The following is a 25,054-nucleotide window of genomic DNA, read 5'->3' as shown; positions in this document are numbered from 1 at the left end:
TGTGTTTGCACAATAAAAATAAAAATATGTAACTTAATAAATAAACACCCTGACAACTCATATTTTAACCGCTTTATTTGCGGACTTTGCTTTATTAAGCGTATCGTCATTGGCGTTGTTTAAACTTTTAGAAACTAAACGTGTCTCTGCGATGATAGTAAGCGTGTAACCCTACAGATTAGCCATCTCAGTTAGTACAGGAATATATATAAAGACGGTTATGAAGTTTGTAAAAATTTTTCTACCGTCATTAGTACAGCGTACCTTTACTAAGCAGGACGTGATATTTTAAAATTAAGCTCAATTTTTGGAATATAACCCAACATCAAGTAAATTTAATATAAAATAATATAATATATATAAAAAAGTTTTATTAAAACGGTGTACTCTGTGAGTGTAAAGTGCGTCTCATAACTATAGCACACATGTTTCCTTAGAGACCTAACTGCTGAGAAATTTGTGGGATACGCAATAGAAAAAGATAGAAAAGTACAGCTGTTCATCCTCTTTCGTTTCAACAAATGATTGTGATGTTAACGTCATACAAAATCAAAAGAGTATGCCTGTCGTAAGAGGCGATTAAAATACCAAATTGATTCAAGCGGTTGTGTAGCGCAACCCTTTCAAGGTGTTGCCAGCGCAAAATATAGCTTCTCGAACCCAATTGTCAACCTCACCTACCCGTGGCGCATCCTGTTACTTTAACGGCCGGAGTTCTGGGGACCCGAAGTTCCTCATGGATCTGGGGGGTAGATGGCGGTATGGCCTTGAAGGTTTCATGTGGTCATACTAAATCGTTCCCGAGATAGTCGGGCTGGTGCCTTAATGGTGCTTGTTACCGGAACGTACCGGATCTGATTCCAGCAAAGGACCATCACTTTCGATAACACTCCCCAAGGCCTTTGTGGAGTGTCCTTATCGCTGCAACAACAACAACAACAACAGTGTCCTTTTTGGGTGTAGGAAATCGTTAAATAACTATTTAAATAATTGTCTAAAATTATAGTTTTTGAAAGGATATCTTTAATTTATTAGATTTTAATTTTATTGAATACATATAAAAATTCTATTATACATAGAATTTACCAAATTGAAAAGTAAATTATTCTCCAGTTGCTCCTATTTATCTACAATGGCACACCTCAGTTCGGTTGTGGAGCTATATTGGTGGTATCCAGTATAGACTTTGCGGGCTAATAATCCTGATATAGTCTCCATAAGATTAAGATCGGGGGAACAAGCTGGCCAATCCATACCTTAACTATATTTTCAGAAGAAAATATTTTTTTCTCGCGACTGACTGCTCGTGAAAGGGAAAGAAGACTGCATTGAAGTACATTTACATAATGTGAACTCTTCATTCTTGAAAAAATTTCTCTTTGAAAAAATTTCGGGCTCCTTTTTCAAATCCCCAATATCCTCTATTTCCGTTCATTTTCATATGTTTCTTGGCAAACTCAATGCTAGTATTTTTATGTCGCTCTGTTAAAAAAGAGAAATTTTAAATTTTTGGCGGCAAATATTGTGAGCTTCTTCCCAGCCAGCATTTTTTGAAAATTTTGATCAAAAAATATTTAAATATCATACCCCAAGATGGTTAAAAACGTTCAAATTTAAAGGCATTTTCTGTTCGAAAATTAACGTATCGTCGGGAGAAAAATGTACCATAAATGTGATTATTCTTGAATAATCATTTATGATTCATATTTCGAAACGCTTTTTGTTCATATCTAATATCATTGTAAAGGGGATCTAATTGTTTTAGAGTAATATTTGAATACTTTTCACCGTCATTTTCGTGAACATATTTCAATCATTTTGGTTGAGATTTTTGAATCATTTTTGATTGCGATTATCATGCATTTATTCTTCATATCTCATACAAAATAAGATACTACATACCAATCTTATTTCATCAGGGGAACTTCAGTTATGATCGTCAATATCTTAAAAAACGATAAGGTACCGGATGTTAAAGCCGTATTCAAGTATGTTAAGAGAGTTTCACTTACCTGGGGTTCAAATAGCTCACAAACTTTGTATTGTCCAACCATTATGTATTTTCTTGGAAGCCGAAGGTGGAGAAATGATTGCGGACATATTCGGTTACGAGCATCATTTACAATATATTTTGTATAAATAAAAAAAATTTATATATTTTTTCTAACTTCATGATTGAAAAAATGTGTGTATGTGAAAAAAAATAAGATCTTCAACGAAAAGTAAAATTTTAACAAGTATAAAATTTATTGTTCAGTCAACAAAGATAGTCGGAAAAGATTCAGAAAGCTAATTGAACAATTATCAAACATTTTTGATCACCTAAAATAAACACATTTGATTCAAATATGATTCCAAAATGTGATTGAAAAACAATATTCGGTTTTTGATCATCAAAAGTATTCACATTTGATTATTTCTTTTGTTCACTTGTATGATAACTCATTATTTAGTCAGAAAGAGTAATCAAATTGTACTGATATGTAGGGAAATTCAAAATTGAATCATCTAAATGCTGAGTGGGTTGGAGAACCCTCCATATTGTTTCACCGTTAGCTTGGATTTATACGTACAAAAAAGAAGAAGTTCGTTACGTAGCTACTTTTATTAAGTATTCTACTGATTCCTTGTGTGAATAATATATTGCCGTTTATATAAAATGTATTATTTATTCAATTAAACTTGCAAAATAAATCAAAAGTAAACTTAATTTGTAAAAATGAAAAAGTGCCAGACGTGTGGCTAAAAATTAGTTCTTGGAATTATTGTTTTTAATGCCTGGCCAAATGTATTTTTGTTAAAGTGTGCGTGCCGTGATTCGGCCGCTCGGATGAGATGGCCCGTGAATAGTGTCAAAAGCTGTTCGGCGCAAGTTTTTTTTGGAATAAAAGGCCTCACCATACCCGACGATATGTCGCAATATATGCTAAACTTGCCTTCAATAGATAAACGTTGGAGCTTTAGCGAGGTATTGTTGTTGCTAGTCAGCTGCTGGAGATCTTCATTATCTTGCTGCTCCTGTTGAATCCTTTCAGCACTCAAAATAGTCGGCATATTGATAGCTTTGATTCTCGACAGAGGGTCGGCTACTGTATTTTCTTCGCCCTTGAGGTATATGATTTCCGTGGTAAATTGGGATATAAAACCAAGTTGATTGAGCTGACGTGGAGAGGCTTTGCTGGCTTTCTGAGCAAAAGCGTAGACGAGAGGCTTGTGATCTGTTTTGACTATGAACTGCCGGCCCTCCAATATGTGACCAAAGAACTTAATGGTTGCAAATATTGTTAACAGCTCCCTATCAGACGTGCCGTATTTGGTCTCGGTGGGACTAAGTTTCCTGGAGAAAAATCCCACTGGTTTCCACATGTCATCTTCAAACTTTTCCAACGATGCGCCTATGGCGGAATCGGATGCGTCAGTTGTGAGCGGGAGTGGAGCGGTTGACGAAAGAAATGCTGTACGAGTAGCTGCAGCTACGCTCTGCTTGAAAGCTTCCTCCAAGGTACTTTCCTTTTGTCTTTCTTCTTAGCACTTTTCATGAATGCATTGAGTGCGGCTTGAAGTTCAGAGGCATTTGGAATGCATTTGCGGTAATAATTTATCATTCCCAAACCCCGCCGCAGATTCATAATAGTCTCTGGTTTGGAAAATGCAAGAATTGCGTTGACACGATCGACTGGAGGCTGATACCCCCGCTGATTGATCATATAGCCCAAGTATATTACTTCCTCCTTTGCAAACTGGCATTTGCTCGAGTTTATTGTGAGATTATTTTCACACATACCTACAAAAATTTGTTTTAGGTGCTGGATGTGCTCCCCACGAGTCTCCGAGGCTACTATGAGATCATCAATGAAACATCTAACAAAGTCTATATATCTCAAAATATTGTCCATGTGACGTTGAAATGTTTGCGTGGCGTTGCGTAGTCCTGTGGGCATCCCCATAAACTCGAACAGACCAAAGGGAGTTGTGACCGCTGTCTTCTCAATGTCCTCCGGAGCTATCGGAGCTGGTCTCTAGGTCATTTCCACGGTCCAGGATTACTATGAGAATCCGGCCTTTGGCTACCTCGGCAAAGCTCGGGTTGGCTACCGCGGGCTGATGTTGATGTCTTTTCAGCGGGGGTTTGATGTCCTCGTCGGATCTTTGGCGCTTATAAGGGGTTGAACTTGCACCGAATTCCTGACGATCTCTGACAGAGTTTCAAGCGGATCGGTTTCATATCTTAACAGGCCGTTTGCAGCCTTTCTTTTGTTTCTATGGAACGATCCACTGTGTGTATCTTCTCGAGAAGGGGCCCGACCTGTAGTCACCCTCGCAGTCCTATCCCCGGCAGATGGCTTATCTGTAGCTGCTTTCTCCTTTAGCTAAGTGGGACCAGATCGTGGGACCACTGTCACAGCCGTGGGGAGACCAGTCGCCGTACCGGGCGATCTGAAGGGCACCTAGGTTCAGCAGGCGCGTCAGTGTTCGCCGTTGCCAGCGCAACTACTTTCGCCGCCATACTGGTTTAACGAGGTTGCCCTCTTGTCGTCCAGGAGGAGCGGCCTCGTCGTTGCCAATGCAGCCGTTCCCCGGTAGAAAATATATTTGTGGCCACCCTTTCCTTTGGCTCGGAGTGGCCAGGTCTCGAGACCCCTGCCATAATCGTGGTAAAAATTTTTGTTTTTTTTATACTCAGTTGAGGTGCTCACAGAGTATATTAACTTTGATTGATTGTACAGGTATAATTCAACGACAAAAAGGGCCCGAGGAGGTGGGGACGCAATTTCGTTTAGCGAAATCGCTAAACGTGCAGGCTCCATCACCCTCGGGGTCCTGGATAGGAGTAGGGAGGATGGTGCCATCTCCCGAGAGGAGTGGCCGTGGGTCGCCAGCGCCATATCAGCGGCCTATATGACCGCTGTTATGGAGAGCCCAGGTACGCGGCCATGCTTCGAATACTCGGGGTGGTATCATGGTTTTAGACTGATTACTTGTGCTGACGAGCGGTCGGCCTGTATCTTTTAGAAAATAATTTCTTTGGTAGGGGAGGTCTGGAGGGGGGCCAGACTCGAGGCCGTGGAACGGAGGGATCTCCCCCTTCGACCGAGGGCTCGGGTGTGGTTGCCTGCCGGGCCATCTCAGCCGGAGAAAATACTCGAACTAATGCGTTACTGCAACCCGAACCTTCCGACGCATAACTGGAGGGTCCTCAGAGTAGAGGAGGCTGTTGGGCCACGTCGGCAAGTGCTGATTCTGCTAAACGCAGAGTCCACCGGTCCTCTCTCTGACACGAGGGGAGTTATCTCCTATGGCCTCGAGCGTGTGGTTCTTAAAATCTACCACGCCGATTCCAGGGGGGATGGTTCCTCTCCCACAGAGACTGTTCGGGAGGTGGAGGCGTCCGCAGGGGAGCCAGTACCCATGGTTGTGGATGCTGACTCCGCTAATTTGGACAGCGAAAGCACTGTTGACGTCCCGTCAATAGCGGGATCTGTCATCAGTGCTAGTCGTCTGGATGATAGGGCCGAGGAGGAGCTCCTGGCCTCCGAGGGCGAATCATCGATGGCGGGATCCGTCATCAGTGTAAGTCGTCTGTTGGGGGAGGAGGAGGACCTCCTAGTCTCCGAGGGCGAAGCCGCCAAGGATGGGGTGCAGAAGAAGAAGAGTGGTGTTGATGGAAATCCGTCAAATCAATCTTCAGCATTCTAAGGCGGCTTCCGCAAACTTGTTGCTCTGTCTTGAGAAAGGCGGAGTGGATATTGTCCTTGTCCAGGAGCCGTGGCTGAGTAGTAACGGCGGAAAAATTTCTGGATTAAGGACGGGAAAATTCAACACCTTGGTGCATGGGGAGGCAGGTAGGCCTAGATCCTGTGTGCTTATTAAAAAGGAATTTAAAGCTTTTATTCTCTCTAATTTCAGCAATGCTGACGTAACCACGGTCTGCCTCGAGCGAGGCAGTAGCGAATTGTGGGTGGTCTCAGCGTATATGCCCCATGGGGACGTAACGGGACCACCGCCTGTGATACTGGGCGAAATCACCGCTGAAGCAAGGCGGAGAGGTGTTGGCGTAATCATAGGTGCCGATGCTAATGCACACCATAGCATATGGGGGAGCTCGGATACGAACACCAGAGGTGAGTCTTTATTTACTTTTATTGTAGATGAGGGACTTTGTATATGTAATAGGGGGAATGACCCGACTTTTATTACTGCGGTAAGGGAGGAGGTCTTGGACCTCACCCTGGTTAGCAGAGAACTGGAAGATCGGATATCTGGATGGAGGGTTCTCAACGAGCACTCTTTCTCTGATCACCGATATATTCAGTTCTCGGTGAATGAAGAACGTCCCGGTAAAATATCTTTTAGGAACCCTAAAAGTACCAACTGGGACTTGTATTGTAGGAAGTTGGGAGAGCTATTGCCTGAGGCGCCTATCGCTGGTTCGGACCTGTCCGAATCTGAAATAGACGATCTGGTGGAAAACTTCACCTTGGCAGGCAATAGCGCCTTTCAACAGTCCTGCCCACTGAAAACTTACAGGGGGAAGGGCAAGCCGCCCTGGTGGTCTGATTCCCTTGACGACCTAAGAGCGTCCAGTAGGCGGCTCTTTAATAGAGCCAGGAGGAGTAGACTACCCTCGGACTGGGAGCTCTATAAGGTGAGTCTGGGGATTTATAAATATGAAATAAGGTTAGCCAAGCGGGATTCATGGCGAAGCTTCTGTGAAAACGTGGAGGGCTGTAATGAATCCGCGAGGCTTAGAAAAATACTCTCTAGGAATCCCGCCCCTCGGGGGTATCTGAGAGATGATGGTGGGGACTGGTCGATGAGTGGCGAGGAGTCCCTGAGACTTTTACTGGACAATCATTTTCCCGATGTCCCAGTTGCGCAGGGATCTTCGCTTGCGTGGTCGGCGGTTGCTGGCCATGCAGAAATGCCTGCCATCCCACTACGGGAAAGTCAAATATCCTGGGCTATAAATTCGTTCAAGCCCTATAAGTCACCCGGTCCGGATGGCATCATTCCTGCGCAACTTCAAAGGTCTTTAGGGATTTCCTGCCGCTGGTTGGCCATCATCTACACTAACTGCCTCAGGCTTAACTATATCCCTAGGTCGTGGCACACGGTTAGGGTCATCTTCATTCCGAAGGCCGGCAGGGGCTCTCATGTAACACCTAAGGATTTCAGGCCAATCAGTCTCTCGTCGTTTCTTCTTAAGACGCTTGAGCGGCTGATTGACCTGTACCTACGAGAAAGGATACCTGGGGGGTTACTGTCGGCTTCACAGCATGCGTACTGCAAAGGCAGATCGACGGAAACGGCTCTCCATTCGATTGTAAAGCAAATAGAGGGGTCTCTAGAACATAAAGAATATGCTCTGGGTGCCTTTCTAGACATCGAGGGGGCTTTTAACAATGTTCTACCGGGGGCAATCGAAAGAGCTCTGGTGGGTTTAGGAGTCGAAGCGGCTCTGGTTGAATTTATTAGCAAACTTCTATGCGGCAGAATTGTCGCAGCGGAGTGGGGAGGAGCCATAATAAGGAGGAAGGTGTGCAGGGGCACGCCACAGGGAGGTGTCCTATCTCCTCTGCTCTGGGTTGTGGTAGTCAACGAGCTTCTTGTGGAGCTGGAAGCCAATGGCTGTCGGGTGGTTGCCTATGCAGATGACCTCGCTATCCTAGTCAGGGGCAAATTTCTGGGCACCCTGCGCGATGTTCTGCAGGGATACCTGGATACTGTGGCTAGGTGGGCTGAATCATGTGGAGTGGCGGTCAACCCGGGAAAAACAGAATTGGTTCTTTTTACAAGGAGATATAAGATACCCGACTTCAGAACTCCTTCGATTGGAGGGGTACCGTTGGTACTTACTGACAGGGTTAAATATTTGGGAATTGTTCTGGACAAGAAGCTGTCCTGGAGGCCCAATGTGGAAGATAGGGCCAGGAAGGCCGCGGTTGCCTTGTACTGCTGCAGGGGGGCTATCGGAAAGAGATGGGGGCTCTCGCCAGGAGTAGTACACTGGCTTTATGAGATGGTTGTCAAACCGATTCTGCTATATGGGGTGCTGGTCTGGTGGAAAGCACTGGACACGGCGAGCACCTCCAAAATGCTAGTGTCAGTGCAACGGACGGCGCTTATCGGCATCAGTGGCGCTATGAGAACAACACCTACCTTGGCACTGAATGTCATGCTGAATATACATCCAGTAGATATTGCGGGAAAGGCAGCCGCGGCCCGGTCGTTGGTCAGGCTTCGTGATATGGGTTATATGCTTTCTGATTTCGGACACTCTAGCCTTCTTACTAGTTTCGACTTTATCCCGGACAGGACGGACTATTGCATGCCGGTGGCCGCTCCCTATACAACCTTCACCCCAGTCATTCCCCCGAGGGAGGAGTGGAGAAGAGGAATTATCTGGGGCATGGGACCGGTTAACTTGTTCACGGATGGGTCGAAGTTGGACGGAAAGGTTGGCGGGGGGGTCTTTTGTCAAGAGCTAAATGTAAGCCGCAAGTTTAAGTTGGCTGATCACTGCAGTGTATTCCAAGCGGAAGTTGCTGCGATTAAGGATGCGGTGGATGAAATGCTATCCAGCGCTACTACGGTTAGGGAATTTAACATCTACTCTGATAGCCAAGCGGCTATAAAGGCCTTGAGCTCAACTACAGTGCGATCGAGGGTGGTCTGGGAGTGCCTGACCACACTTGCGATTGCATCGAATTATTTTACAATTAAGATTATCTGGGTCCCGGGCTATAGTGATATTCCGGGTAACTGTCAAGCGGATCTCTTAGCCCGAATCGGTACAACTGAACCGGATGAAGATGGCTGTAGGGATTTCGGGATTCCGCTAGCCACCTGTGGATTGCTCTTCCATAGCTGGGCCTCGAGTCAGCTCAGCAAACGTTGGGCGGACACTACGTCTTGTAGGATATCAAGATCTTTCTGGCCGAAAGTGGATGGCAGGAGGTCTGCTGAAATAATTGGGTTCACTAAGGCTCACCTATCAATGGTCATTGGGGTTTTGACAGGGCACTGTCCCATGGGTATCCATGCGGTACGTCTCAATATATTGGAAACTCCATCCTGCTGCAGCTGTATGGAGGATGATGAGGTGGAATCACCAAATCACTTTATGCTTGACTGCCCAGCTTTTGCCAGAACTAGGCGAAAGTTTTTTTGGTCGTGACTCACTTGGATCTCCCGAGGAGCTATCCAAGGTTGAGATCGGGATCATTCGGAACTTTATCGTTGCTACCCAACGATTCTCTAAGTAGTTATATCTACGTCACCGTTAGTTTAGTTTATTATATGTGGTATCACAACGGACCGTCATGTTGTCCAAGTGAGCTTCCTCTCATCAGGGAAGCTACCACCCAACCTGACCTGACAGGTATAAAGGAATCGAGATAGATATAGACTTCCATATATCAAAATCATCAGGATCGAAAAAAAATTTGATTGAGCCATGTCCGTCCGTCCGTCCGTTAACACGATAACTTGAGTAAATTTTGAGGTATCTTGATGAAATTTGGTATGTAGGTTCCTGAGCACTCATCTCAGATCGCTATTTAAAATGAACGATATCGGACTATATCGAAAATTTCGAAAAACCGAAAAAGTGCGATAATTCATTACCAAAGACGGATAAAGCGATGAAACTTGGTAGGTGAGTTGAACTTGAAAAATTTAATATCTTTGCAGTATATAAGATAATTATGTCAACATTCAACTCCAGTAATGATATGGTGCAGCAAAATACAAAAAGAAAAGAAAATTTCAAAATGGGCGTGGCACCGCCCTTTTTCATTTAATTTGTCTAGGATACTTTTAATGCCATAAGTCGAACAAAAATTTACCAGTCCTTCTAGGACGATAACTTGTTTCTGTGAAAAAGGGCGAAATCGGTTGAAGCCACGCCCAGTTTCTATACACAGTCGACCGTCTGTCCTTCCGCTCGGCCGTTAACACGATAACTTGAGCAAAAATCGATATATCTTTACTAAACTAAGTTCACGTACTTATCTGAACTCACTTTGTATTGGTATACAAAATGGCCGACAATGACCACGCCCACTTTTTCGATATCGAAAATTACGAAAAATGAAAAAAATGCCATAATTCTATACCAAATACGAAAAAAGGGATGAAACATAGTAATTGGATTGGTTTATTGACGCAAAATATAACTTAGAAAAAAACTTTGTAAAATGGGTGTGACACCTACCATATTAAGTAGAAGAAAATGAAAAAGTTCTGCAGGGCGAAATAAAAAACCTTTGAAATCTTGGCAGGAATACTGTTCGTGGTATTACATATATAAATAAATTAGCGGTATCCAACAGATGATCTTCTGGGTCACCCTGGTCCACATTTTGGTCGATATCTGGAAAACGCCTTCACATATACAATTACCACCACTCCCTTTTAAAACCCTCATTAATACCTTTAATTTGATACCCATATCGTACAAACACATTCTAGAGTTAGCCCTGGTCCACCTTTATGGCGATATCTCGAAAAGGCGTCCACCTATAGAACTAAGACCCACGCCCTTTTAAAGTACTCATTAACACCTTTCGTTTGATACCCATATTGTACAAACGCATTCTAGAGTCACCCCTGGTCCACCTTTATGGCGGTATCTCGAAAAGGCGTCCACCTATAGAACTAAGGCCCACTCTGTTTTAAAATACTCATTAACCCCTTTCATTGATCCACCTTTATGGCGATATCCCTAAATGGCGTCCACCTATAGAACTATGGCCCACTCCCTCATAAAATACTCTTTAATGCCTTTCATTTGATACACATGTCATACAAGCACATTCTAGGGTTACCCTCGGTTCATTTTCATACATGGTTATTTTCCTTATGTTGTCACCATAGCTCTCAACTGAGTATGTAATGTTCGGTTACACCCGAACTTAACCGTCCTTACTTGTTTTTTGTTGTTCATCTTGTTCTTACGACCTCTTACTGGACAAGGCCAGCTTAGGATCAGGCAGAGCCCCTTACCGCGGTAAGACCATTAATACTCTTTGTGGCGGCCCGGTGCCAGAAAGGCTCTGTATAAATACATCCAGATTAACATCCCGCCTGCAAACATCCAATGGGCACGGTGCCGCATAACATCCAGGATTAGGAGGAGGCAGATCTTGGTCATCGCTTACCCTAGGACTAAGCCACACACATTCATGTAGTTTCATACGAATCTGCATCCTACCAGATGGCCCAGACCCGTGGTTAGTGACTAAGACCACACATCGCGGCAAGATGTATGTATTTCGCGAGGGATGGCAAGGATATATTTCTGAATTTCCCCTTTTCATCAGCTAGCTTTTCGGGATCTTAGATTTGAACTCAAAATCTCCTAGAATCAAACTGGTGTAAAGGCAGATACCTCTATCTACTCAGAGAACAGTGGAAGTATTGCCAATAATGCACTGCTAGAAAATCCAATGTCACTGATCAAGTTCTATTGAACGAGCCCAGAAATATTCCCTATAGTTACACGATTAAAACATATAGTTTATATTTTATCGAATTTTAGAAAATTCTTGATTATTCTGCACCTTTTGCTATCGTTCGAATCGCTGAACTGTCGAATAAATAACTCAAATATTCAGTGTAGTAAAATATTTTATGTAATAATTTGGGACAAATTTAAACAGAGTGACATCATACAAATAGACAACATTGGTTGATCATTTGTATTTCTATAAATAGAACAAAACAAATACCAGTTTCTTTGAAACCGCTACCAACAAAAAGCATAACTTTAACACATGATTACATACCATGTATGTACCATGGTTCAATTATACAGGTTGGCTCATCTCATCAACTGATTTTATTTATGTCATTGCATGGTCGAAGGGATTGTCAAAAGGAGATGGCAAACTCAAAATGAAACCAACACATTGGCAACATTTTACTTACACATACAAAAACTGCTAAGTTTTATGTTTCCATTCCATACCATTCGCACCAACACCAATACACACATTTTGACAATTTGAACAGACATATTTTGTTGCTTTACAGATGAGCCAACCTGTACATAGTTGAACCATGGTATGTACTGTGCAAAGAATAAAATATGCAAGGAAGGCAATTGGGATAAGTTTACAACAACTAAGGCATGACGTAGCTGAATGCCTTTGTAACACTTCAACCATCGTAGGAGTGCGGGTTCGAATCCCAATCCTGAGAGAAAAGGCTTTGAAGAAATTTACAAGGTATAATCCAAACAGCTGTCGCATTGTCCGTCCTGATGTCACGTTTAAGTTATTCCCAAATCTATATTATAATAAATCTCTAGAAAATCGTGTCTGTACATCCAAGATTTCTAAAAAAATGAGTGTACTTGACGTTTGGAATGTCGTAGAATCCATCGGCACCACTTTTTTCTGTTTGTGTGTTTGTCTGTATGATATCGATAATCTCTGAAACTAACGAATGGATTTTTATGAGACTTTCACAGATGGATAGCCTGTAATCCAGAAGGGAATATAGAACTCATTTCATTAAAATCGCGTGAGAAACAAAAAGATATAGTTGCTTAAGCTATAATTAAGCTACCTTTAAGGATTTTTTTTTTTGAAAAACGAAGGAAAATGCACTTAGTTTCCAAACAAATATCAAAGAATGCCTTTGCAAAGTTTTTTTGCAATTTCATATAAATTAAAAATCAAATTCATAAATAGATTGTAACGGCAGCCCATTGTTACATAACTGCTTGTGTTGGGAGAGGAGGAGTGGCGGCTCGGCATGGTTGTAGCCCGGCTGAGGCTCGTCGGCTTAGGGGCGCGGTTCTTGCCACGTCTCTTTCCCACAGTTACATAGCAAAAAGGGTTCATGCCTAGATGTGCGTGTTTGTACAAAAAAAAAGGAAAAGAGATAGGAAAGCAAAAGCGGGAGAAATGACCAGTCCTTGTCAGGTGTGGAGCCTTCCCACCCCTTCTGTTCACAAAATAGTGAACAGCCTTGGACTCCACTATGGCTCCGTCATCCGAGTGGAGTCCCCTAGTTCCTGACATCGTCCGTCACTAAGTCTTCAGTCCCTGTCCATCACTCCTACAACTATCCCAACTCACCTGCAACACTTGCCACAAGGGCAACACCTGCACCAACAGGAAGAAACTTTAGCCTGACATACCTCTGGTCATTGCTCTATAGACTCAACCCATATAAATAAATATTCTGAGAATTTCTCTAAAAATTTACAATAATTTCTTTATTCACAATTTTATTGTCTTAAATCACCAAAGAAAATCAAACATGGAACTATTAATAGGTACTACTATTAAAACTTAAAATTAAATAAATTTAAACTTTAAAGTGATTTCACTCAATTACTAATACTAAATTTATTTTCTTTTCATTATTATTATTAATCTATTGATATATATTTTTCTTCAATAAAAAGTTTATTAAATTCGTTAATAAATTTCATAATAATGTAATTTATTTTTTTTCAAAATCTCTATATGCCTTATTCTTCCAACAAAAGGAAAACCCCTAAAATTGGTACGCCCTAACGCCTATTCAGATATTTTCCTTGCACTTGCTCTAATACAAGCTTTCGCAAAAACCCTATTAACTTCTTAAAATATGTACATATGTACGTGTGTACACGCATATCTATTGAAAACAAGAAAAATGTGTTTATAAGTATGTTAATTGTTGTTCAAACTCGCCTCCCGTTGTCAACCGGGTTTGGTACCAAATGCGGCGTATAGCTGAAAGTGGTGGACAAAAAAAAAACATACAAAGCTACAAAGCAAAATTAGTATACTTATTTGATCAGTTAGTAGGGCTTTGGCCGTGTGACCGCGATCAAGGACAATATTTGCCTTGATTTCGAAATTAACAGCGTGGCGTGAACAAACAAATTAAAATGTAATAAAAAAACAAGAAACGCGTATTCGATTACGTGAACTTTGGTTTGGCCCTTGGCCTAAAAGTGCAAAAAAAAATTGAACAAAATGGTAAGATGTTACTACTGTCGGGCAATAGTTACGCAACCTAATAAAAAGGTAGTTATTAAGAAAATTTTAAAAACGAAATCAAAGTTGATTTTATCGAAGTTATGTGTTTTTACACATAACCCCAAGCATGTGTCAACTATAAAACAAAATGAAAAAGTATAAGAAAATTCAAAGGTGCAAAATATTACAAGTTTCTCCTTTCCCACGAGTTGAGGAGAATTATTAAAAGTTATAAGTTCAAAAAAAAAAAATTCAAAAAAATCAAATTCAGTAAAAAAAGACCAAAAATCGAAAATATGGATATGATGTGTTTGCCTTCTAATAAGATTAGAAGGGTTATTTCAAATTGAAATTCGAAAAAAAATTTATAATGCCTAAAAAAAATTCATAAATTCAAAAAAAAAAATTCTCAATTTGTATTGGATTCAAAAAAATGTGTGTATAAAAATAAGGTAAAAAAAATGTTTAAATCTAAAAATTAAAAAAAAATTTATTATATTTTTTTTTTCGAGGAAATAATATTATGAAAATTGTGGTGCTCCCTAATGGTGTGATTCGTTTTGGTTATTTTTAAGTGTTGTGAGAGCCGCTGATTGATTTTGGATGTGAAGATTACTGAGAGCCGCTGTGGTGGGTTCTCCGTGATGTGCTCTGTCTGTCTCGTTTTGGATGCTGATGGAAGGTTGCCGGCAAAAATGTGTGGTGTGTATTCTGATGTTTCGTGTAACTAGCTATGTGCTATGTGTTACCAAATGCTGCTGGCGCTAGGTTGCTTGCGCCTTGTAAACTATGTCAATGTTAGGTGTTGCGTGTTCGTGGAAAGTTGAGTTAATGTTGACGTGTTTAGTCAACAATGTTGCCTGCCTCACTTGTGTTGTGGAAATGGGTACGTGTGCGTGTATTGGTGTAATTTTGTCTTACCAAATTTGTGTTTGTGCATGCGAATGATGAATTCCGTTTGTGTAGGTGTGATTCTGTGTTGGCGCAATCTGTTGGAAAAGATCGTTGTGTTGTGTTGCGTGTATCTCTGTGGATTTGCCGCTTTATTGCTACCCCCTTAAAAACGTTTTATGGGCTTTTCTCCGGGCTGGTGGATGACGTCCTCTACCCACTATCTTCTCCTTCTGCTTTAAACCTCCTGGGCAGTTTAAGTCTTTCTTAAAATTCGTCCAAGTCGCGGCCTACGACTGCTTCTCGTTCCTGGAAAAAATGGAAGAACACACACAACGTTAACACTAAAAATCATAAGCACACAAACACATAGTCGGTTCATAACTGCAAGAATATGCAAATAAGACAATGCAACACAATAAATAAACAAAACAGACGATTTCACATACATTTTTTTATAAAAAGTTTTGATTTTTAATTCACTTTTTATTCAAAAGTAACCACACACTAGAAATTTTATTTTTTTGCAACTCTTTCATTTATTTCACTGCGGTAAAATTATCAAGCCTGCACAACATTATAAAAAAAAATTACAAAAAAAGGAATCAAAAAGGAATTTTTATTTCAACTAAATCGAAGGAATTTTGGTTTTCCTTAAATTTCCGAAGTTGAAGACTTTAATTTTAATTCACAAACAAAAGGAAAAAAAATTCTATCATAAAAACTAAAAATTACAACTATTAAAATTAATGCAAAACAAATGGGAATGAAAATTGATAACCTATTAAAATTGTTGTGCAGCCTTAAAATTCACATTTCACAAGAAAGAATTTCTCATTTCACAGAAAAAAAATCACTAAAAAAATTGCATTTTACTTACCGAAAAAAATCAGCAATATGAGGGCAAAAGGAAACTGATCTCCAACGGGATGTGTTTCTTCCTGGTTCCAGGATTTTTATGGTCCTGGGGAAAATTCCCAGGGACATGAGCGTTCACTCGCACTTCACTTAACGCGCGACACTTTTCGTGGAACCCGCACTTGCTAAAATAAAACTTTATATTTCAAACTTAATTTTTCAGCACTGTACACTTTTAAAATAACTTAAATTTGTTTTACTGCCTTTGACAAAGCAACACTCAGACCGCGACTTGCGAATTTTGTGAAACCGAATACTAAGCGGACCCCCTTAGATACCAAAATGTATCTTGCGGCACTTATCTTTGTCACCGTACAGCAAAGCCTTTCTGCCCCTGTTTAGCTGAATGTCATAGCGGGCGTGTATGCACGTATACGCATCCCTCTAGTTATCTAACTACAACATGCATGCATTTACCTTAGTGTGTGAAGTGCTGAAAGGGGAAAGATCGTTACTGCCGTTTTATAGCTATCTGTGCATATACCCGCTTGCACGTGATTGGAAATTATTTTAGGGAAATCACAAGGGCTGCCGTTACAGGCTCGCATCTGCCGATGGTGCCTGCACTATGGAGCGCGTGCGTAAAGGAATTCATAACGAAGCCTTGGGATAGCTTTCTGTATCAAGAGCTCACGTGTGGCATCGACCCACTTCCTAAGCCGGGCTTCTTCACATTCAGCCTGCTAAGACTTACGCTTCACAATGCTATCAAACACATTTAACGTATATGGTACAAATTTTAACATCAATCTACATAATCTCGACTGCATTGTCACCGAGACAAAATCTATCACTGGGTTAAACACTACTATACTAGTATCACCGGTTTAAATACTAAATCTATATCACAGGGTTTTCTCTTAAATCTATATCACAGGTAATAAACAAAAGGGTTATCGTAGTCAATAAAGGTTTGTATAATAAAAAAAAATAAGGAACATAAATAAGTAACAAAATAAATAAATTAACAAATAAATAAATAAAGAAAATAAACAAAAAAAGTAAATAAATAAAAGGAATAAATAAATAAAAAAATAATAATTAAATAAAAAAAAAAAATTGTAAATAATTAAAATAAAGGTAGTCAGGTATCTATGTTAATTCGTCATTAGGAATCACTATATCGCAGGTCGTCTAACAGAGTACCTACAACAAACATAATGACAAGATCACAACATTTAACACCTAGAACAACGACTACACTTAACATGGAACTATGATGCGAATAAGTCCTTGGCGTGGTATATTCCAATCTTCTTTCCACTGCCATCACCGAGTTCATACATAGAATTCCCTACTGCTCTCAGCACAATGCACTTAACATGCTTGGGTGCTAGCTTGGCGTTAAAATTGTCATTTTTAGAGCTTTGCTTGAAGTTACGTCGGTAGACCGTTTGTCCAACTTTGAATACTACATCCTTCGCTCTAGTAGGTATCGTAGATCTTTCTGCTTTTTTCATGCGCTAGTTTTAATTCAACCATTATCTTATTTCTGAGCATCTGGAGCTTATCTGCTTTCGACACTACTTCGCAATCTGCATCTTTCAGTGCACTTAACTTCCGAATAGTTCGTATGATGCTCCGTGTTGCATCATTGGTACACCAAATACTGCTGTATAGGGAGACGTATCAATAGCGGTATGTACGACGCTGCGTAACGCGAAAGCGGCATCGCTCACATACTTATCCCAATCCTTTTGATTGTGCTTGATGTAAGATCGTACTATTTGCAACACTGATCGGTTCACTCTTTCAGCCGCGTTTGCTTGTGGCGAGTAGAAAGCTGTTCGGATGTGAACTGTTCCGTATTTTTCGAGGAATGTTGTTAACATTTCCGACGTAAATTGTTTACCGTTATCTGAATGTACGTATTCAGGAACTCCAAAAACATGAAATATATCTTTTTCTAAATACTTAATAGCTTCTGCCGAAGTGGCTTTTCGCATCGGTTTAAGGAAGACAAACTTAGAGAAATGATCTACACACACAAACACATAAACATTACCATCACGAGTACGTAGGTAAGGACCCATAAAATCGACGAACAAACGTTGAAAAGGGCGTTCAGTGATACGTTGGTTTCCTATTTTCGGCTTGTTGAAGGCATTTTGCGTCTTGTTGCCTTTACATATTTCGCATGATTTGAGATATGTCTGAGCATCTGTCACTATACCTGGCCAATAATACTTATCTCGGATACGCGATAGGGTCTTATGTATACCTCCGTGACCAGCAGAAGGTGATGCATGGGATGCTTCGATCAGACCCCTGCGCAGCTCAGTTGGGACCCAGAGTTTCCAGGCATAGTCTTCCTGTAACTCGTCTCCTCTGTTGAGCTCTGAACTGTATACGTATCCGTCCGATTCGCAAAGTTCTGGCAGTCGGTCTTTATTTTCAGTCACTGTTTTCCGTAGTTCTATGTATTCGTCCGACTGAAAGTATGGTGAGTTGAGGTCAATGTCTAGTACCCTGTCGCCAGTCGTGATTTCGTCCATATTCATTCGCGATAAAGCATCAGGCACAATGTTTTGGGTTCCTTTACGGTGTTCTATATTGAAATTATACCCTTGCAGTTTCAAACTCCATCTTGCAAGTCGACCCGTCAGATCCTTCTGGTTCATAAGCCACTTCAGGCTTGCATGATCCGTTATCACCGTAAAAGGTAAACCCTCCACATAGGGCCTGAACCTCTTTATACTAATTACAGCCGCGTAACACTCTAACTCTGTAATACTATAATTTCATTGTGCCTTATTGAGTTTTGCGGATACATAAGCAATTGGTCTTTCGTTACCTTCGTCGTCTAGTTGGAAGAGAACTCCGCCAACTCCGTCAGTTGATGCGTCACATTGTATGTAGAAGTGTCTGTCGAAGTCAGGATGTATTAGTACTGGTGCTGATATCAGTTTCTGTTTCAATGTTTCGAAAGCCTTCCTGGCGTCTTCTGTCATCGTGAATTTCTTTATGTTTTCTTTTGTTAGTCGGTCATGTAAAGGTGCTGCAATAGTGGCATAGTCTTGTATAAAACGTCTATACCAGCCTGTCATTCCAAGGAACCTTCTAAGCTGTTTTGGGGTTCTTTGTTCGGGGAAGTCGCGCCATCATCCGTGCGTATGCATCCATCCCCGACCACGTACCCGACATTTGGCAACTACAGACAACAAATATAAGTGGGACAAAAAATCATCGGAATAAACAAGTAAATCGTCTAGGTAAACAAATACAGATTCTCTAAGGGAATCGGGTATGACTTTATCCATCAGTCGGCACATTTGTTGTGCCGCATTGCACAGACCGAATGGCATGACTGTGAAATGATATAATGGTCTACCAGGTACAGTGAAAGCCGTTTTCTCCCTGGACTTTCACTCTAAAGGTATCTGCCAAAACGCATCTTTCAAATCAATGGCCGATATGTACCTGGTATTTTGCAGGCGGCTTAGGATTCCATCTATGTTTGGGAGGGGGTAGGCATCCTTAATGGTGCGCTCATTTACCTTGCGTGCGTCGAGACATAGACGATTCTTCGTACCCTTAACGACAAGTGAGACTGGAGATTTCCAGCAACTATTGCTTTCTTCAATAACCCCCATCGCTAACATCCTATCTAACTCGCTATAGACTAATTTTTGTATCGCCGGAGAAATCGGATAATGTCGCTGTTTTACGGGAAGATTTTCATCCGTCACTTCAATAATATGCTCCTCTACATCAGTTTTCCCTAATCCAAGTACTGCGAATGAAGGAAATTGTGCTTTCACGCATTCGCGCCAGCATAGCCTGTAACGGCAGCCCTTGTGATTTCCCTAAAATATATGTAACAATGGCGCCCAACGGATAGCCCACTAAATATATTTCATTTTTTTTTTTTTTTTTTTATTAAATTTCTTTGTATTAACTTATCTTTATCCTAGTTGTTTGTGTAACTTTTTACTATGCTATTTCTTCCTTTTATCTTTCATTTCCATCTTTTCGGACAGAGTTAGGGGTATTTTAAGGAAATCACAAGGGCTGCCGTTACAAGATACAGTGGCGTACCAAAAAAAAATTATTTTACGCTCCCATATTACGATAATCGGTTAAAACGAGGTTACCTAAAACCTCTAAATATGCGTACAATACGGGCATCAAACAATAGAGGAAGATCACAGGTTTCATTTGAATTTTGTGATATTTAGATAAATTAATCGATAACTGAGTTATCGTTCAAAATGTATTTGCTCCAAAATCTATAAATTTACCTACAATCTATCTATCTATCTTCTATCTATCTATCTATACTATAATAAATCTCTAGAAAATCGTGTCTGTATATCCAAGATTTCTAAAAAAAAATGAGTGTACTTGACGTTTAGAATGTCGTAGAATCCATCGGCACCACTTTTTCCTGTTTGTCTGTTTGTCTGTATGATATCGATAATCTCGGAAACTAACTAATGGATTTTTATGAGACTTTCACAGATAGATAGCCTGTAATCCAGAAGGGAATCTAGAACTTACTCCATTAAAATCGCGTGAGAAACAAAAAAGATATAGTTGTTTAAGCTCTAATTAAGCTACTTTTAAGGATTTTTTTTTTGAAAAACGAAGGAAAATGCACTTAGTTTCCAAACAAATAGTATCATATTACGATAATCGGTTAAAATGAGGTTACCTAAAACCTCTAAATATGCGTACAATATGGGCATCAAACAATAAAGGAAGATCACAGGTTTCATTTGAATTTTGTGATATTTAGATAAATTAATCGATAACTGAGTTATCGGTCAAAATGTATTTGCTCCAAAATCTATAAATTTACCTACAATCTATCTATCTATCTATCTATCTTCTATCTATCTATACTATAATAAATCTCTAGAAAATCGTGTCTGTACATCCAAGATTTCTAAAAAAAAAATGAGTGTACTTGACGTTTGGAATGTCGTAGAATCCATCAGCACCACTTTTTTCTGTTTGTCTGTATGATATCGATAATCTCGGAAACTAACGAATGGATTTTTATGAGACTTTCACAGATAGATAGCCTGTAATCCCGAAGGGAATCTAGAACTTATTTCATTAAAATCGTGTGAGAAACAAAAAAGATAGTTCTTTAAGCTATAATTAAGCTACTTTTAAATTTTTTTTTTTGAAAAACGAAGGAAAATGCACTTAGTTTCCAAACAAATAGTATCATATTACGATAATCGGTTAAAATGAGGTTACCTAAAACCTCTAAATATGCGTACAATATGGGCATCAAACAATAAAGGAAGATCACAGGTTTCATTTGAATTTTGTGATATTTCGATAAATTAATCGATAACTGAGTTATCGGTCAAAATGTATTTGCTCCAAAATCTATAAATTTACCTACAATCTATCTATCTATCTTCTATCTATCTATACTATAATAAATCTCTAGAAAATCGTGTCTGTACATCCAAGATTTCTAAAAAAAAATTAGTGTACTTGACGGTTGGAATGTCGTAGAATCCATCGGCACAACTTTTTGCTGTTTGTCTGTATGATATCGATAATCTCGGAAACTAACGAATGGATTTTTATGAAACTTTCACAGATGGATAGCCTGTAATTCAGGAGGGAATCTAGAACTTATTTCATTAAAATCGCGTGAGAAACAAAAAAGATATAGTTGTTTAAGCTATAATTAAGCTACTTTTAAGGATTTTTTTTTTGAAAAACGAAGGAAAATGCACTTAGTTTCCAAACAAATAGTATCATATTACGATAATCGGTTAAAATGAGGTTACCTAAAACCTCTAAATATGCGTACAATATGGGCATCAAACAATAGAGGAAGATCACAGGTTTCATTTGAATTTTGTGATATTTCGATAAATTAATCGATAACTGAGTTATCTGTCAAAATGTATTTGCTCCAAAATCTATAAATTTACCTACAATATGAAATACTCGTTAATCAGGGACTCAAACCTTTTGGTGCAATTCGATTTATCTATTCGCTGACAGGTGGCGCAAAGTTTTCGTGTGTACTGCGATGCTTTGGTAGGTGTGCGATTGGTTGTCGTACACATACACTAAATAAAATAAAATAAAAAAATAAGGGCCACTTTAATATAAATACGCATCCCAAACAACGTCGGGTACCCTGCTAGTTATTAAATTAAAAAATTCAAAGTTGTTTGAAATAAATGTATTCATACGTATAAAAGCAATGAAAGAGTTATGATTGCAATTCATACAAAAAGATTTTTATTTACCACTCAACTATGGTGGTAGTACTTCACAATTCAATTACTCGCGTACTTCACTAAAGACGTTTGAAAATCAAACCGAGTGACTGCCCCCAAAACATTTACATTAATTATCGCTACAACAACAACAAAAAGGATCGGAAAGAGTGAGGTCGAATGAGAGCTACAGAAATTGAAGAGAAAAGACACTGTAGAAGAGGTAGAGCCTTGGAAGTAGAAAAGAGGAGAAAACTGAGGAGAGTATGAGTAAGAGATGGAATTTTCTTGAAATTCCTCTAAAATTATGTAGTAAATCAAAGTTCGGGGAAGACAAGGTTTGTCGGGCGTCTTTATTAACTTAAAGAAAACAAAAAAAAACCAAGCGTATTAACCGAAAAATTTTCTTTCTCTCATTCGCAGCTAAAACACAGAATGTTTTCAATAGCAAGTATTTTCCTTTTAACAACAGTTTTGGCGATTGTATACGCCCGGTTACGCCACAAATATACTTTCTGGGAGCGTGAAGGGGTAAACTTTTGGAAGCCCACGCCTTTTATGGACACTATCAAATTATTGTTTGGACAAAACCAAAGTGTATATCTATATTTCTCTGATATTCATAACGATCCCAAAATGTCAAAAGCAGCAGCCGTTGGAATGCATCTTCTAGATAGGCCCGCTTTATTATTACGTGAACCAGAGCTCATCAAATCAGTTATGATAAAAAATTTTCACAAGTTTTCCAATCGATGTGGTACTTGTGATCCACACATTGACACTTTGGGCTCAAACACACTTTTCTTTACAAACAATCCAAAATGGAGAGATCTAAGAGTAAAATTAACACCTTTATACACCACAGCCAAGGTCAAGCAACTGTTTCCGCTTATGAAAGAGGTTAATTAAAATATTTAATAATTATGTAATATTTCAGTTAAAACGATCTCTCATTTGCTTTAGGTCGGCGATCAGTTAGAATCGCATCTGGCCAACAAAGGCAAATCATTCGTTGCAGAAATGAAGGAGCTTTGTGGGTCCTTCACAATAGATATGATAGCGAGGACGGCACTTGGCATACAAGCCAATAGTTTTACAAATCCAAATGGAGAGTTAAGCATACATGGACGCAGACATTTACATTTTGATTTGGGTCGTGCATTTACTTTCCTTATAATGTTTTTCTATCCTAAATATCTCTCGACATTTAGAATACAATTCTTTAGGCCTGAGTTTGCAGCATTTTTACGCAAAAGTATAGATGAAATTTTTATAGCAAGAGAAAAGAGCAAAGCAAAACGTAATGATTTAATCGATACTCTGCTGGAATTGAAAAAAGAAATGATAGCGAAGGGAGAGTATGATGAGGTGGCGCATGATACGTTGCTAGCACAAGCAGGTATATTCTTCACCGCGGGCTCAGATACATCATCATCAGCAATGGCATATACATTATACGAAATGGCCAAGCATCCGGATATGCAAGAACGTTTGCGTAGTGAAATTTGTGATGCATTCATTGCGGGAAACGGTGATATGACTTACGAAATTCTTACAAATTTACCATATTTGAATATGGTGGTAGATGAGACATTACGTATGTATCCGGCATTGCCATCAGTTGATCGTGTACACATGCCTAGCGATGGGGAAGCACCCTTTGATCTGAGACCATATTATGATTATACATTACCAAAAGGGATGCCCATTTACATATCAGTCTATGGTATACAACACGATGCGAAGGTAAGCTTGAAAAAAAGTACTCTATGTAAGCGCTTATGTAATATTTTTATTAATTGCAGTATTGGCCCAATCCCTACACGTATGATCCGGAGCGTTTTTCACCAGAATATAAAAAGCTTCATGAACCCTTGGCATATATGCCGTTTGGTGCGGGACCACGTAAATGTATAGGTAATCGTATTGGTTTACTGCAAGCTAAACTTGGTTTAGCGCTCTTTCTCAAGAATCACTATGTTGAGGTTTGCGATAAAACACCACCAGAGATTAAGTTTGATAGATTCGGATTTGTTATGTCATATAAAAAGGGTATATACCTAAATGTTATAGAGGATGGGCTTTATGAGAGCAGAGCAGCGAATGATTGATGTTCCTCAATCAAGTCAATAGCGTAGTAGTACAAGACAATGACACTCTAATAATACAGCCTAACGTCTATTAGCTTTATCAGCGACAAAACTTTAACTTTGGTTTTATTAGATATCAATACTAATGTAAATATAGGAATATAAGGCATTAAAATGCTGAAAACTAATTATTAATAAAAAATGATTGTTTTTCTCTGGGTTTTCCTGTATATATATTTATGTAAGTACAATAAAGGAAGATGAATCTAAATCTGCTTGCTTAATTTTTTGTTCTCTTACTCTTTTTCTCTCTTCCCGCCCCTTCTTCCACCTTCCTAGTTTCCCTCTCGATTCCTGTTTCTTCTCCAATTAATTTGATTCTCTACTCCTACTCTGCTTTCAATATCCATCGCCAAAAAAATCTAAAACATCAATTGCGCAAAAAAGTAAGCAACACTTTGTACCACATGGTCACAAGGAACAACAGCCTAACTTCTATACTTTTACTTACTTACTTACGTAATTGGTGCTTAACCGTTTAACCGGCTATAGCCGTCCAACAAAGCGCGCCAGTCGCTTCTTCGCTCTGCTAAACCGTTTCCTTTACACATACTTTCTTTATAATTATACTCAGTTGAGCAGAGCTCACAGAGTATATTAACTTTGATTGGATAACGGCTGGTTGTACAGGTATAAAGGAATCGAGATAGATATAGACTTCCATATATCAAAATCATCAGTATCGAAAAAAAATTCGATTGAGCCATGTCCGTCCGTCCGTCCGTCTGTCCGTTAACACGATAACTTGAGTAAATTTTGAGGAATCTTGATGAAATTTGGTATGTAGGTTCCTGCGCACTCATCTCTGATCGCTATTTAAAATGAACGATATCGGACAATAACCACGCCCACTTTTTCGATATCGAAAATTTCGAAAAATCGAAAAAGTGCGATAATTCCTTACCAAATACGGATA

At 39.7% G+C, this 25,054-nt stretch overlaps 1 protein-coding gene and 1 pseudogene across 3 annotated transcripts; one reads left to right on the top strand and one right to left on the bottom strand.

Moving 5' to 3' along the window:
- The window catches only part of LOC137243855 (T-complex protein 1 subunit eta pseudogene), a 258,228-nt pseudogene that overhangs the window by 146,926 nt on the left and 86,248 nt on the right, over positions 1–25,054 (bottom strand).
- LOC137243851 (cytochrome P450 6g1-like) lies at positions 190–24,349 on the top strand. Of its 3 annotated transcripts, XM_067772063.1 has the most exons (5): positions 269–329; positions 1,920–1,988; positions 22,412–22,888; positions 22,952–23,734; positions 23,794–24,349. In XM_067772063.1, exons 3-5 carry the CDS (start codon positions 22,424–22,426, stop codon positions 24,097–24,099), a joined length of 1,554 nt encoding a protein of 517 aa, XP_067628164.1. In that variant the 5' UTR covers positions 269–329; positions 1,920–1,988; positions 22,412–22,423; the 3' UTR covers positions 24,100–24,349. The 3 variants fall into 3 exon arrangements, with proteins under 3 accessions (XP_067628163.1, XP_067628164.1, XP_067628162.1); XM_067772062.1 differs by lacking the exon at positions 1,920–1,988 and having other exon boundaries at positions 190–329; XM_067772061.1 differs by lacking the exons at positions 269–329; positions 1,920–1,988 and adding an exon at positions 13,819–13,982.

Source organism: Eurosta solidaginis, chromosome 3, assembly GCF_040869045.1.
Source record: "Eurosta solidaginis isolate ZX-2024a chromosome 3, ASM4086904v1, whole genome shotgun sequence".
Lineage (NCBI taxonomy): Eukaryota > Metazoa > Arthropoda > Insecta > Diptera > Tephritidae > Eurosta > Eurosta solidaginis.
The sequence above is the reverse complement of the archived record's forward strand: the minus strand, read 5'-3'. Positions and strand labels throughout refer to the sequence as shown.